General features: G+C 44.1%; 2 protein-coding genes and 1 non-coding gene across 3 annotated transcripts; 1 reads left to right on the forward strand and 2 right to left on the reverse strand.

Annotated features, from left to right (window-relative positions):
- Positions 1 to 1753: 1753 nt before the first annotated feature.
- Positions 1754 to 2158, reverse strand: LOC141714982 (uncharacterized). The gene has a single exon (XM_074518472.1). It carries the CDS (start codon positions 2156 to 2158, stop codon positions 1754 to 1756), a length of 405 nt encoding a protein of 134 aa, XP_074374573.1.
- Positions 2159 to 2341: 183 nt separating this feature from the next.
- On the reverse strand, positions 2342 to 3424 carry LOC141714983 (uncharacterized). Its single transcript, XM_074518473.1, has one exon. The coding sequence runs from the start codon at positions 3422 to 3424 to the stop codon at positions 2342 to 2344; it is 1083 nt and encodes a 360-aa protein (XP_074374574.1).
- A 5208-nt stretch (positions 3425 to 8632) lies between these two features.
- Positions 8633 to 8739, forward strand: LOC141715742 (small nucleolar RNA R71). The gene has a single exon (XR_012572493.1). It is a non-coding gene; the product is annotated as a small nucleolar RNA R71 (small nucleolar RNA).
- The last annotated feature ends 4236 nt before the right edge of the window (positions 8740 to 12975 follow it).

Consider the following 12975-nt stretch of genomic DNA (forward strand, 5'->3'; position numbering starts at 1 on the left):
ACTTTATTTTTACTTGCTTTTATTATTCGGTGGATTTCTCTTACTTCGTATGACATTTTGCCTTGTGTGTTTTCGCAGGCTGCTCCTTGGGCTGAGGCGGTGGAGGACAAGGTCAAGGACATGGAAGTTCGGATGGCTGAGGTGAAGGAGTTGGTGAGGAGGGCCACGGCGGTCGAGGAGGAGCTCGGGAGGGTGAAGACCTAGAACGAGAAGTTGGATGGGCAGGCCACCACGCTGAAGGCTGACAAGACCAGGCTGAAGGATGCCCTCGATAAAGCGAACCGGAGGATCTCCCACCGGAACGTCGAGCTGAAGAAGTCCCGCAAGGAGCTTCGGAAAAAGCAAAAGCAGCTAGACTTGACGGAAGAACGCTACTTTCAGTTCGGTGCTGACTACGTCCTGGAGAAGGCTCATGGCCTGAACTGGGATTATAAGCAGCTGCTGGACGACAGCCTGGAGGATCCTATCGGCCGGCCAGCATTTGAAGCCCCTCATGTCTCCTCCGGTGAAGACGAAGAGCTCTCGGTTGAAGACCCCCAGGCCTAAGCTTCTAGCACTGAGGTGCTTGTTATGAATGAAGATGATCTTATGGCGAAGTTTGTCATTGGTGTTTCCATGGTCATACCCAACTCTTGCAGCGGCTTCCTTCGTTCATCTTCTTGTAATTTAACCTTTTGTAATTGATATTTCTACCTTCGAGCTTTTGTAATTTGACTAGCCTTCAGGCTTTTATATTTTAATGCATCTTTCGTCCTTTTGTTAGTATTGTTTCTTTTATTTTAATCGCATCTTCGACTTGTTGCCTTAGCAATTTTAATAAAACGAATTGTATCTTCGGCATCATTCGCCTTAACAACTTTAATAAATGAATGAATCGCATCTTCGACTTGTTTGCCTTAGCAATTTAAAAATCATATCTTCGGCTTCATTCACCTTAACAATTTCAATAAATGGGTGAATAGCATCTTCGGCTTGTTTGCCTTAGCAATTTTAATAAAACAAATTGTATCTTCGACATCATTTGCCTTAACAATTTTAATAAATGAATAAATCGCATCTTCAGCTTGTTTGCCTTAGTAATTTTAATAAAACAAATCGTATCTTCGGCTTCATTCGCCTTAACAATTTTAATAAAATGAATTATATCTTCGGCATCATTTGCCTTAACAATTTTAATAAATGAATGAATCGCATCTTCGGCTTGTTTGCCTTAGCTAGCAATTTTAATATTTAATACTTTAGTCTTTTTTATTGCCACACTGCCCCTAGGGGCCCTAAGTGCTAGAGGCCGAAGGTGACTTCGGGCGGTTAGGACTTTTGAGAGACTTTGGGGGCCGGAGGAACAGGGATGCTGATCGTTTGTGATTGCCCCTGGATCAGCATGACCTCGTTCATGCGGCCGATAAAGAGGGGGGGAGATTGAGGCCGAAAGAGCCTGTCTTCTTTGGGATTGCCCCTAGACAGGGTTTCCTTTAGACTCCTTTTATATCACTAAATAATAAGGACGAGGGAGTGGGCATTATCTTATGATTGTCCCTAAAAAATTTCGTTATTCATGCTTCACATAATTTGAACAAAGGGGGCAGCGGGAGAGTTTATCGTCTTTGGGATCGCCCTTAGATAATACTCCTGTCGCCGCGCCTTTTGTACTTCAATAAAGAAATATGACAGGAAGTGCGTTTTTATTTATGAATGGGTTGCTTACACTGTTCATACGAAATTCAACTACAGATTTAATTCTTAGAGAAATTTCTTACTGATAAAACTTGCGAAGGCGACTAGCATGCCAGGTGTTTTTGATTGCTTCGCCCGACAGTATTTCAAGCTTGTAAGTGCCTGGGCGAACTACCTCGGTTACCTTATAAGGCCCTTCCCAGTTAGGCTGAAGCTTCCCCTGTTTGGTTGGCATGGAAGCAGCTAGTTCCCTCAGGACCAGGTCTCTGACTCCGAACGACCTCTTCTTGATATTGGAGTCGTAATGATGGGTCGCTTGTAGCAAGTATTTCATGTTTCTTTGGTGGGCAGCTTCTCTCTCCTCTTCTAATAAGTCCACGTTCGCCCTGAGCCCCAAGCTATTGGTTTCCATACTGTAGACCTCAGTTCGGTAAGATTCCAACCCTACTTCGACTGAGACCAGGGCTTCGATCCCATAGGCCATTCTGAAAGGCGTTTCCCCTGTTGAAGTCCTGGGGGTCATTCGATACGCCCACAAGATCCAAGGGAATTCTTCCGCCCACCTTCCTTTAGCCTCGCCTAGCCTCTTCTTGATTCCCCGAAAGATAACTTTATTTGCCGCTTCGATCGCCCCATTCCCCTCCGGATGAGCGACTGGGCTAAATCTTTATTCAATTCCGAAGTAGTGCAGGAACTTGCGAAACTTGTTCCCAATAAACTGGGTCTCATTATCAGAGATGCAAGTCTTCGGAATCCCAAAACGGAGAATAATCTGTTCCAGGAAAAACTTTTTTGCCGCTTCTTCGGTAATGGTTGACAGAGGACGAGCTTCAACCCACTTGGTCATGTAATCAATGGCGATTATGCAGTATTTCGTTTGCTTCGTGCTAGTTGGGAGAATTCCAACTATGTCCACGGCCCACACGATGAACGGAATTGGACTTAGAACGGAAGTCATTTCTTCCGGGGGCTGCTTAGGGACTGTGGCGAACAACTGACACTGTACACACTTCTTGGCATACTCGACAGAATCGGCCTTCACGTTTGGCCAGAAGAATCCCTGGGGAAGTATTTTAAAGGCGAGGGACCGACCAGCCAGATGCTCGCCGCAAATTCCTTCGTGCACTGCCTCCAGAGCTTGGCGTTGTTCTTCAGGGTTTAGGCATCTCAGGAGGGGCTGGCTGACTGATCGTCGATACATCCGCCCATTAATGATCATGTAGCTCGATGCTCTGTACTTTATCTTTAGTGCCTCCCTTCGGTCTGGAGGCAGGATACCCTTCTCTAGAAAGTTCCATAGGGGTGTCATCCAATCGCTCCCCTGGCGAATCTCTAAGCATTCTTTCTTTTCGATTGAAGGCATCTTGGCTTCGGTGAGGTAGATGGAGCCAGTTAGGTTCTGAGTCTCAGCCAAGGCTAGCCTGGATAGGGCATCTGCCCGTCCATTGTTCTGCCTTCCAATTTGACTAAGCTCAAAAGTATCAAATGACAGGGAAGAGTCTTCTACCTTGATGGCGTAAGCTTTTATTCGGGGGTCCCTCTGTTCATATTCTCTCGAGAAGTGCTTTACAACCAGCATGGAATCGCTGAAGGCCCTTAGGTGCTTCGCTTCCAGGCTTCGGGCCAGCTCCATCCCCGCGAGGAGTGCTTCATACTCTGCTTCATTATTCGTCAGAGGAAATTCGAATCTTATAGCCTGGAATATTTTGAACCCTTCGGGGCTGGAGAGAATTAAGCCAACCCCACACATTTTCCCAGCTACAGACCCATCTACAAAATGTTTCCATTTTTCGGGGGTCCGAATGAGTCGTTCATCGGGCGCGAGATCTTGCGGCCCCGAGAACGTGCATTCTACTATAAAGTCAGCTAGAGCTTGGGCCTTGATCGTCGTTCTGGGGACATACTCAAGATCAAATTCCCCAAGTTCGATGGACCAGGCTACTACCCTTCCCGAGGCTTCGGGCCTTGTCAGAATCTTCTTCAAGGGTTGACTGGTGACAACCTGAATCGTTCGGCTTTGGAAGTAGTGTCACAATTTTCGGGAGCAAAGCTGAGCAGGCGCTCAGGGGGTCTCTGGAAAAAAAAATTTCGAGCCCGGTTTTTCTGATTTTTTTGTGGTTTTGGATAGGTTATTAACTTCTAAGGGTTCCTGTAGCAACAAATCATGGGTTGCCTCCCACGCAGCGCTTCTCTTTCGTCATTAGCTTGACGTTGCGTACCTTCCTCAAGTTGACAATAAAACGATACTAACCACTTCTCGGTTTGCCGTATCCCCATAGTAGTGCTTCAAACGCTGACCATTAACCTTGAATGCTTGGTCCGGATCGTTCTCAAAAATCTCTACCGCTCCATGTGGAAACACAGTTTTGACAATAAAAGGTCCAGACCACCTTGATTTCAACTTCCCAGGAAAAAGTCGGAGACGAGAGTTGAATAAGAGAACTTGTAGCCCCGACACGAATAACTTAGGATGTAGCTTCCTATCGTGCCACCTCTTCACCTTTTCCTTGTACATTTTGTTATTCCCGTACGCTTGAAGTCGAAATTCATCAAGTTCATTAAGCTGAAGCATTCTCTTCTTACCAGCTGCATCTAAATCCAGGTTCAACTTTTTCAACGCCCAATAAGCCTTATGCTCAAGCTCCGCAGGTAAATGACATCCCTTACCATACACCAGTTGAAACGGGGACATACCAAGTGGAGTTTTGTATGCTGTTCTGTAAGCCCAAACAGCTTCATCGAGCTTTAAAGACCAATCCTTCCTTGACGGACAAACAACCTTCTCTTGAATGCGCTTGATCTCTCTGTTAGACACTTCCGCTTGACCATTTATTTGCGGATGATAGGCAGTAGCAACTCGATGATTCACATTATAACGCTGCATCATAGAAGTGAACTTACGGTTGCAGAAATGCGACCCTTCATCACTTATGATTACCCGAGGCGTTCCAAACCTTGTGAAAATCTGCTTATGAAGAAAATTCAACACTGCCTTTGCATCATTTGTCGGTAGAGCTTTGACTTCTACCCATTTTGAGACATAATCGACTGCCAGCAAGATGTACTGATTATTGCAGGATGAGACAAAAGGCCCCATGAAATTGATTCCCCAAACATCAAAGACCTCGACTTCAAGCATCACATTTAACGGCATCTCATCCTTTCTCGTCAAATTTCCTACTATTTGGCAACGATCACACCTTAAAACAAACTGATGAGCGTCCTTAAACAAAGTAGGCCAGAAAAAACCTGCTTGTAGAATACGAGCTGCCGTCTTCTCACCACCATAGTGTCCACCATGAACTGTGGAGTGGCAGTCTCATAATATCCCCTCCGTCTCACCGAATGAGATACATCTCCTGATGATCTGGTCAGCTCTCTGTCTAAACAAATATGGTTCATCCCACATATACCACTTCACCTCATGCAAAAACTTTTTCTTTTGAGCTGAGGTCAAATTAGGAGGCATTATATTGCTGACAAGATAGTTTACAATATCGGCAAACCATGGCCCTTCCACCTGAACTGCGAACAACTGCTCATCCGGAAAAGATTCGTTGATCAATGTCTTATCCTGTGAAGTAGACTCGGGATTCTCCAATCTAGAGAGATGGTCAGCTACTTGATTCCCAGTACCTTTTCGATCCTTGATCTCTAACTCAAATTCCTGTAGTAAGAGCACCTAACGAATGAGTCTCGGCTTCGAATCCTTCTTGGAAACCAAATAGCGAATGGCCGCATGATCCGTGAATACTGTCACTTTTGTCCCAAGCAGATAAGATCGAAATTTCTCGAAACCAAAGACTATAGCCGAGAGCTCCTTCTCAGTAGTGGTGTAGTTCATTTGGGCCCCATTTAAGGTCTTACTAGCATAGTAGACCACATGAAAGAGATTATTCTTGCACTGCCCAAGAACTGCACCTACCGCATAATCACTCGCATCACACATCATCTCAAAAGGCTCTGTCCAATCCGGTGTTGTAATAACTGGTGCAGTGATTAAACTCTTCTTGAGAGTCTCGAATGCCGTCAAACATTCATCATCAAATTTGAAAGGCACATCTTTCTCAAGCAAGTTGCACAACGGTTTAGATATCTTTGAAAAGTCCTTGATGAACCGCCGATAAAAACCCGCATGACCAAGAAAACTACGGATTCCTTTCACAGAAATAGGTGGTGGAAGATTTTCAATGACTCCCACCTTGGCTTTATCCACCTCAAGACCCTTGCTAGAGACCTTATGCCCCAGAATAATGCCTTCACGCACCATAAAATGACATTTCTCCCAATTGAGCACCAAATTAGTTTCCACACACCTTTTGAGCACGGCACGAAGATTATTCAAACATTCATCATACGAATGTCCAAAGACGGAGAAGTCGTCCATGAACACCTCAACATTATTCCCAATCATGTCAGAGAATATAGCCATCATACATCTCTGAAAAGTGGCCGGTGTGCCATATAACCCAAACGAAACTCTGCGAAAAGCAAACGTGCCAAATGGACAACTGAAGGTAGTCTTTTCCTGATCCTCTGGTGCAATACAAATCTGATTATACCCTGAGTAGCCATCCAGAAGACAATAATACTCATGACCAGCCAACCTGTCAAGCATCTGATCAATAAATGAAAGAGGGAAGTGATCCTTCCTCGTGGCCTTGTTCAGCTTTCGGTAATCCATGCATACTCTCCATCCTGTAACTGTTCGAGTGGGGATGAGCTCATTCTTCTCATTTGCTACCACAGTGATACCTCCTTTCTTAGGCACACATTGTACGGGGCTCACCCAAGAACTGTCAGAAATAGGATAAATGATGCCTGCATCCAGCCATTTTAGAATTTCTTTCTTCACCACCTCCTTCATGATAGGATTCAGTCTGAGCTATTGCTCAACAGTTGGCTTACTACCCTCCTCTAGCAGAATTTTATGCATACAATATGAAGGGCTGATCCCTTTGATGTCTGCTATGGTCCATCCAATAGCTGATTTGAATTCTCTCAAAATCCTTAAGAGCTTGTCTTCCTCACTACCTGAAAGGTCAGATACAATAATAACAGGTAAAGTAGATGCATCACCTAAAAAACATACCTCAAGTGTTCAAGTAATGGCTTGAGCTCCAAGGTATGTGCTTTCTCAATTGATGGTTTGAGCTTTCCTTCAGCATTCTTGAGGTCAGAAGTATCGAGAGATTCAAACGGCATGTCCATCTTTCGCCTCCAGGGAGAAGCATTCAAAAATTGTAATTGCTCGTTGCCATCTTCATCATCACTATCAAAATCCCCCACTAAGGCCTTTTCTAATGCATCAGATATTAGCATATGATCGAGTTCTGAAGTAACTGCAGAATCAATCACATCCACTTTTAAGCACTCCTCATCTTCTGTAGGGAATTTCATTGCTTTGAATACATTGAAGGTCACATCCTGATCCTACACCCGCATAGTAAGTTCACCTTTCTGCACATCTATCAAGGTACGGCCAGTAGCCAAGAAAGGTCTTCCCAAGATTATGGGAATCTTCTTATCCTCCTCGAAATCCAGAATAACAAAGTCTGCATGAAAGAAGAGCTTATCCACCTTGACTAGCACATCCTCCACTATGCCCCTTGGGTAAGTAATAGAACGGTCAGCCAATTGTAGAGACATGTAGGTGGGTTTTGGATCAGGCAAATCCAACTTTTTAAAGATCGACAACGGCATCAGATTGATGCTTGCTCCCAAATCACAAAGGCACTTGTCAAATAACAACTTGCCAATGGTGCAAGGAATGGTGAAGCTACCTGGATCTTTAAGCTTTGGAGGTAACTTTTGCTGCAGAACAGCGCTGCAGTCTTCTGTTAGAGCTACGGTCTCAAGGTCATCCAGTTTCACCTTCCTTGAAAGAATACTCTTCATAAATTTCGCATAACTAGGCATTTGCTCCAGAGCCTCAGCGAAAGGTATATTGATGTGAAGTTTCTTGAACACCTCCAGAAACTTACCGAACTGCTTATCTAGCTTTTGTTGTTGCAATCTCTTAGGGAAAAGTGGTGGAGGATAGAGCTGTTTCTCCCCTGTATTACCCTCAGGCAGAGTGTGTTCAACAGTAGTCTTCCTTGGTTCCGCCGCTTTCTCCTTTTGCTTAGCTTCTTCATCTCTAACTTCAGCTTCTCCTTCTTTTGCCTTTTCAGCATCAGCAACTTTCCCAGACCTTAAGGTAATAGCCTTGACCTGCTCTTTAGCTTCCTTCCTGCCTGGCACTTCCGTGTCACTGGGAAGTATTCCAGGTTGACGATTGAGCACTGCATTGGCTATTTGACCGATTTGATTTTCCAAGGTCTTGATAGAAACCGCCTGATTCTTGCATAACAGCTTAAGTTCCTCAAAATCAGCACTAGTAGGTGCAGCTGCACTTCCCTGTTGAGGATATGATTGCCTTTGAGCATATTACTGCGGTTGCTGGAATCCAGGTGGATTAAACTGTTTACTCAGACCTTGCTGATATGGTGGCTGAATAGCATTCTGATTATTACCCCAGCTGAAATTTGGATGATTTCTGTTGTTAGGATGATAAGTAGCTGGTACAGGCTGCTGTTGTCACTGATAATTATTCATATACTGAACAGATTCGTTACCGGGAGAACACTGATCCGTAGCATGCGACCCTGCACAAAGCTCACAGACCATAGCTATTTGATTAACTCCATATGTAGCTAGAGAATCGACCTTCATAGACAGCGCTTGGAGCTGTGCTGTAATAGTAGTGGTTGTATCGACTTCCAGAATACCTGCTACCTTCCCAGGCATCATCCTCTGAGTTGGGTTTTGATGCTCATTTGCAGCCATAGTCTCGATAAGATTATAAGCCTCAGTATAGCTTTTGGCCCACAAGGCGCTTCCAGCTGCTGCATCGAGCATGGGCCGAGATTGAGCCCCCAAACCATTATAGAAACCAGTGATCACCATCCAATCGGGCATTCCATGATGTGGACACTTTTTCAACATTTCCTTGTAGCGTTCCCAAGCTTCGCGCATAGATTCTGTAGGTTGCTGCGCAAACTGAGTAAGAGCACTCCTCATAGCAGCAGTCTTTGCCATCGGATAAAACTTCACCAGAAACTTTTGCGCAAGATCTTGACAAGTATTGATGGACCCAGCTGGTTCAGAATGTAACCAGTCCTTAGCTTTGTCCCTCAGTGAGAATGGGAAAACCCTCAGTTTGATAGCCTCATCAGTCACACCATTATACTTGAAAGTACTGCAGATCTCGACAAAATTCCTTATGTGCATGTTGGGGTCTTCAGTCGCAGCACCTCCAAAAGAAACAGAATTCTGCACCATCTGAATAGTGCCCGGCTTGATTTCAAAGGTGTTAGCTTGAATAGCCGGATGAAGAATGCTTGACTGTATGTCATCAATTTTAGGCCGAGAAAAGTCCATAAGAGCTGGATCGGCCTGAACAATACGATCACCCATGATTACTGGTTCTTTCTGCTAACTTCCTGAATCCGAATCTTCAAAATCTATCTTCTCCGGAATATCAAGAACTTCGTCTGTCTCCTCAGCTGTATCTAAAGTCCTCTTGCGAGTACGAGAACGAGTTTGCATAAACGCTCACTAAAGTACCTGAAACACAACTAGAAACAATAAGTAACTAATACGTCTTAATCATTGAGTCCTAACGACCAATGATGGTAAGTACATAAACTAAACAAATACGCCGACTCCCCGGCAGCGGCGCCAAAAACTTGTTAGGGCGAAAACACGCGCTAATAATACACGCAAGTATACGCATTTGCAAGTAATATAGAATACTTTCTAGTTCGTTCCCACAGAGACTCAGACTAATTATTGTTCAATTAAACTCACTCACCAATGTATGATTACTTCTCAATGTTAAGACACTAACACTTAGAATTATTGACTAAATATTAACTATAATTAACTACTTAATTAATCACTTAATTAACTCTTCGAATTAACAATATTAAAACACTCATGAGATCACAACTTCATTACTACTTCCTTCAATAGTTATTGTTATTACCCTTAGCATGCAACAGTGATGATATTAATTGAATAACACGAAACTGATAAAAGCCAACCCTCATTGTACTAATACCATTCTACCAAACATCCACAATTAAGATAGAAGTTGAATAGGCATCAATTATGTTGAGTCCCTATATGTCTACAGAAATTGACAACATAATGATTTAAGCGCAAGTTATTCTCTTTTGATTACATAGGGCGAATAAAACGGTTAGAGTTACCCACTAATCATGCACATCATACATGAACCTATGCTAGCATAGCAAGTTCTAAATCTCAAGATCCACCATCGCTTCACAAGAGATTAACACCCTATCTTATATGTTCGCGACGCACATAAGACGAATACGCACAACCAATACTAGATATCATACAATCATCACATACTAAGGTATTAAATAATTAACTAAAGAATTTTATAGCAAATCCGTCATGACCCCATGATCACGATTAGCCCATGATAGCACTTATCGCCATCATGGGTTCATATGAAAACATGATAAATAAACACAAGAAAATAATAACTAAACTAATTATATAAAACCAGAGTACGTCATAAGAGTAATTAGGTTCAAAAGCAAGAAAACTAGCATCCAACATTACAACGAAATAAGAATCACAAGAAAATATGCTTCCTCTTCGTTGCGGTGTGCTAAAACAGTCTTTTTCCTTATCTCCTTCGCTCCTTGCTTAATACAACGATCCTCTTTGTGAAAACGTCACCAAATCTACTTATATAATAGTCCCATAAAACTCAGATTATATAGAAGTTGGAAGCCAAACAGAAGTAGAAGTCTAAAACAGATTATTATTTTTCCCGACCCTGCGCGGCCGCCCAGCATAGCTGAGCGGGCGCTCAGCCTTCTGCGTGGCCGCTCAGCATAGCTGAGCGGGCGCTCAGGACCCTACTGGAAAATTCCTGAGTTTGCTCCGTTTCTTTGCTGCAATCTGCCCCTTTCTTTCCTCTCGCAATGCTTAAAACATGCCAAGGCTTATTCTTGATGATTACTCCTCTGAAATGCAACTTATACCCTGAAATGCACAAACACTAGAAAAACGCATCAAATACACAAAATACTTGATTTCAAGACACCAATTTAAGCCATTTTAAGACGTTCTAAGTGGTATAAAATGCCACTTATCAGGAGGCCATGACCAACCCGTATGCGAATTTTTCGGCATTGGGGTACCTTGTTTCTGTATCCTTGAGGACGTGGGATGCGTAGAACACGGGGTGCTGATTGCCTTAATGGTTTTTCACAAGCAATACCCCTAAGGTTCCGTCAGATACAGCAAGGTAGAGCTGGAGAGTTTTCTTTGGGTCGGGTCACATCAAAAGCGGTGTCGTAGTCAAATATTCTTTCACTTCTTCGAACGCCCTTTGACATTCGGGCCCCCAGCCAAAATTCTTTGATCCCTTAAGCACAGCGAAGAAGGGAAAAGCCTTTTCGGCTGACCGGGAGATGAAACGCCGAAGGGCTGCAAGTCGGCTGGTCAGCTTCTGGATGTCTTTAATGCATTTGGGGGCTTCCATGTTAATAACTGCTTCGATTTTTTCGGGATTCACCTCTATCCCCGAGCGCTGACCATATACCCGAGGAACTTACCGCTGGAGACTCTGAAGGTATATTTGTTCGGATTAATCCTCATGTTGTTTTTCCTTAGCGTTTTGAAGAATTCTTTCAAGTCTTCGGCATGATCTTGGAGCAGCGATTTTACAATCATGTCATCGACATATGCTTCCATGTTCCGACCGATCTGTTCTTTGAAGACCTTGTTCACCATTCACTGGAATATGGCTCCAGCGTTCTTTAGTCTGAAGGGCATCTTAATATAAGTGTAAGTCCCCTTCGGAGTGATGAATGCTATCTTGGGCATATCCTTATCATTCATAGCAATTTGGTGATAGCCGGAAAAAGCATCCAAAAAGCTATGTACCTTATAACCTGCCGTAGTGTCAATCAGTTGGTCGATGCTAGGCAAGGGGTAGTGGTCCTTCGGACATGCCTTATTGAGGTCCGTGTAATCCACGCACATCCTCCACTTCCCATTTGACTTTTTGACGACCACCACATTGGCTAACTAGACGGTGTATTCAATCTCCTCAATGAACTTGGCTTCCAGCAGTTTTTCCACTTCGGCCTCTATAACCTTTTGTCGCTCGGCCGCAAACGTTCTCTTCCTCTGCTTCACCGGTTTGGCCTCGGGCTGTACATTCAGGCAATATTTAGCCGTCTTGGGGTCCAAGCCGAGCATGTCTTCTGGTCCCCAGGAGAACACATCATGGTATTGTCGAATGATGGCTATTACCTTCTCCTTCAGATGTGTCCCCATGTTCTTGCCTATCTGAACCATTTTTCCCAACTGCCCCGCATACAGCTTTACCTCCTCGGTTTCCGCTGCGGGTTCGGCGATCGGGCTTGAGAAATCCGCTCCAAATTTTTCCAACTCAATGTTCAATATTTCTAGGATTCCACTGGGCTCGACTTCGGCCCGTTTTCTCTTTCCTGTTTCGTCCGGCCCTTCGTATGCCTGATCCCTCTCCAGGTCTTCAAGCATTATGATTCTGGCAGTTTTTTGGTCGCCTCTCATTTCTCCTACCCCTTTTTCGGTCGGAAACTTGAGTTTGAGGTGGGGTATAGACTCCACCGCTTCGAAGGCCGACAGAAATGGTCTTCCAAATATGGCATTGTAGGGGCTCTATATCCGAACCAAATAGAACTTTATCGGCTTCTCAACAACATACGACAATTTGCCCAGGAGGACAGGGAGCGTGATTGTTCCTTCAAACTGAATGGGATGTCCTCCAATGACATAAAGGGGTGCCTCGTTGCAGGGTTCTAACTGCTCTCCGGCCAAGTTCATCTTGTTGTAGGTTTTGTGGAACAGTATATCGGTCGAACTCGCCGTGTCTACCATTACCTTCCATATTTTATTATGCCCGATGATAGGATTTATGATAAGGGGATCCTCGTGTAGACGAATGACATCCTCATAGTCTTCAGTACTGAAGGTCATGGGCATATGAGGCTTCACCTATCCGAACTGATAGAGATTGTACACTTGTCGGGCATATTTTTTCTGGGCTGTCTTGCTGTCCTTGTCTAGGATGCTGCCCCCAGATATAGTTTTTACTTCGCCCCTTATCTTATCCCTTCGTTCTGGCTCCTCGGCCTCTGGCTCTTCCTCCCGATTCTCTTTCGGTTGAAGTTTTCCCTCAAATGTCGGACGAACTGATTAAGTTCGTCGTCTTTGATCATACGCTCG

The sequence above is a fragment of the Apium graveolens genome, chromosome 3 (genome assembly GCF_009905375.1).
Source record: "Apium graveolens cultivar Ventura chromosome 3, ASM990537v1, whole genome shotgun sequence".
NCBI classification, from domain to species: Eukaryota; Viridiplantae; Streptophyta; class Magnoliopsida; order Apiales; family Apiaceae; genus Apium; species Apium graveolens.

Coding starts and splice junctions, on each gene's coding strand:
- LOC141714983 (XM_074518473.1), bottom strand. CDS start 3,424: ATGTGTGGGGTTGGCTTAATTCTCTCCAGCCCCGAAGGGTTCAAAATA.
- LOC141714982 (XM_074518472.1), bottom strand. CDS start 2,158: ATGGCCTATGGGATCGAAGCCCTGGTCTCAGTCGAAGTAGGGTTGGAA.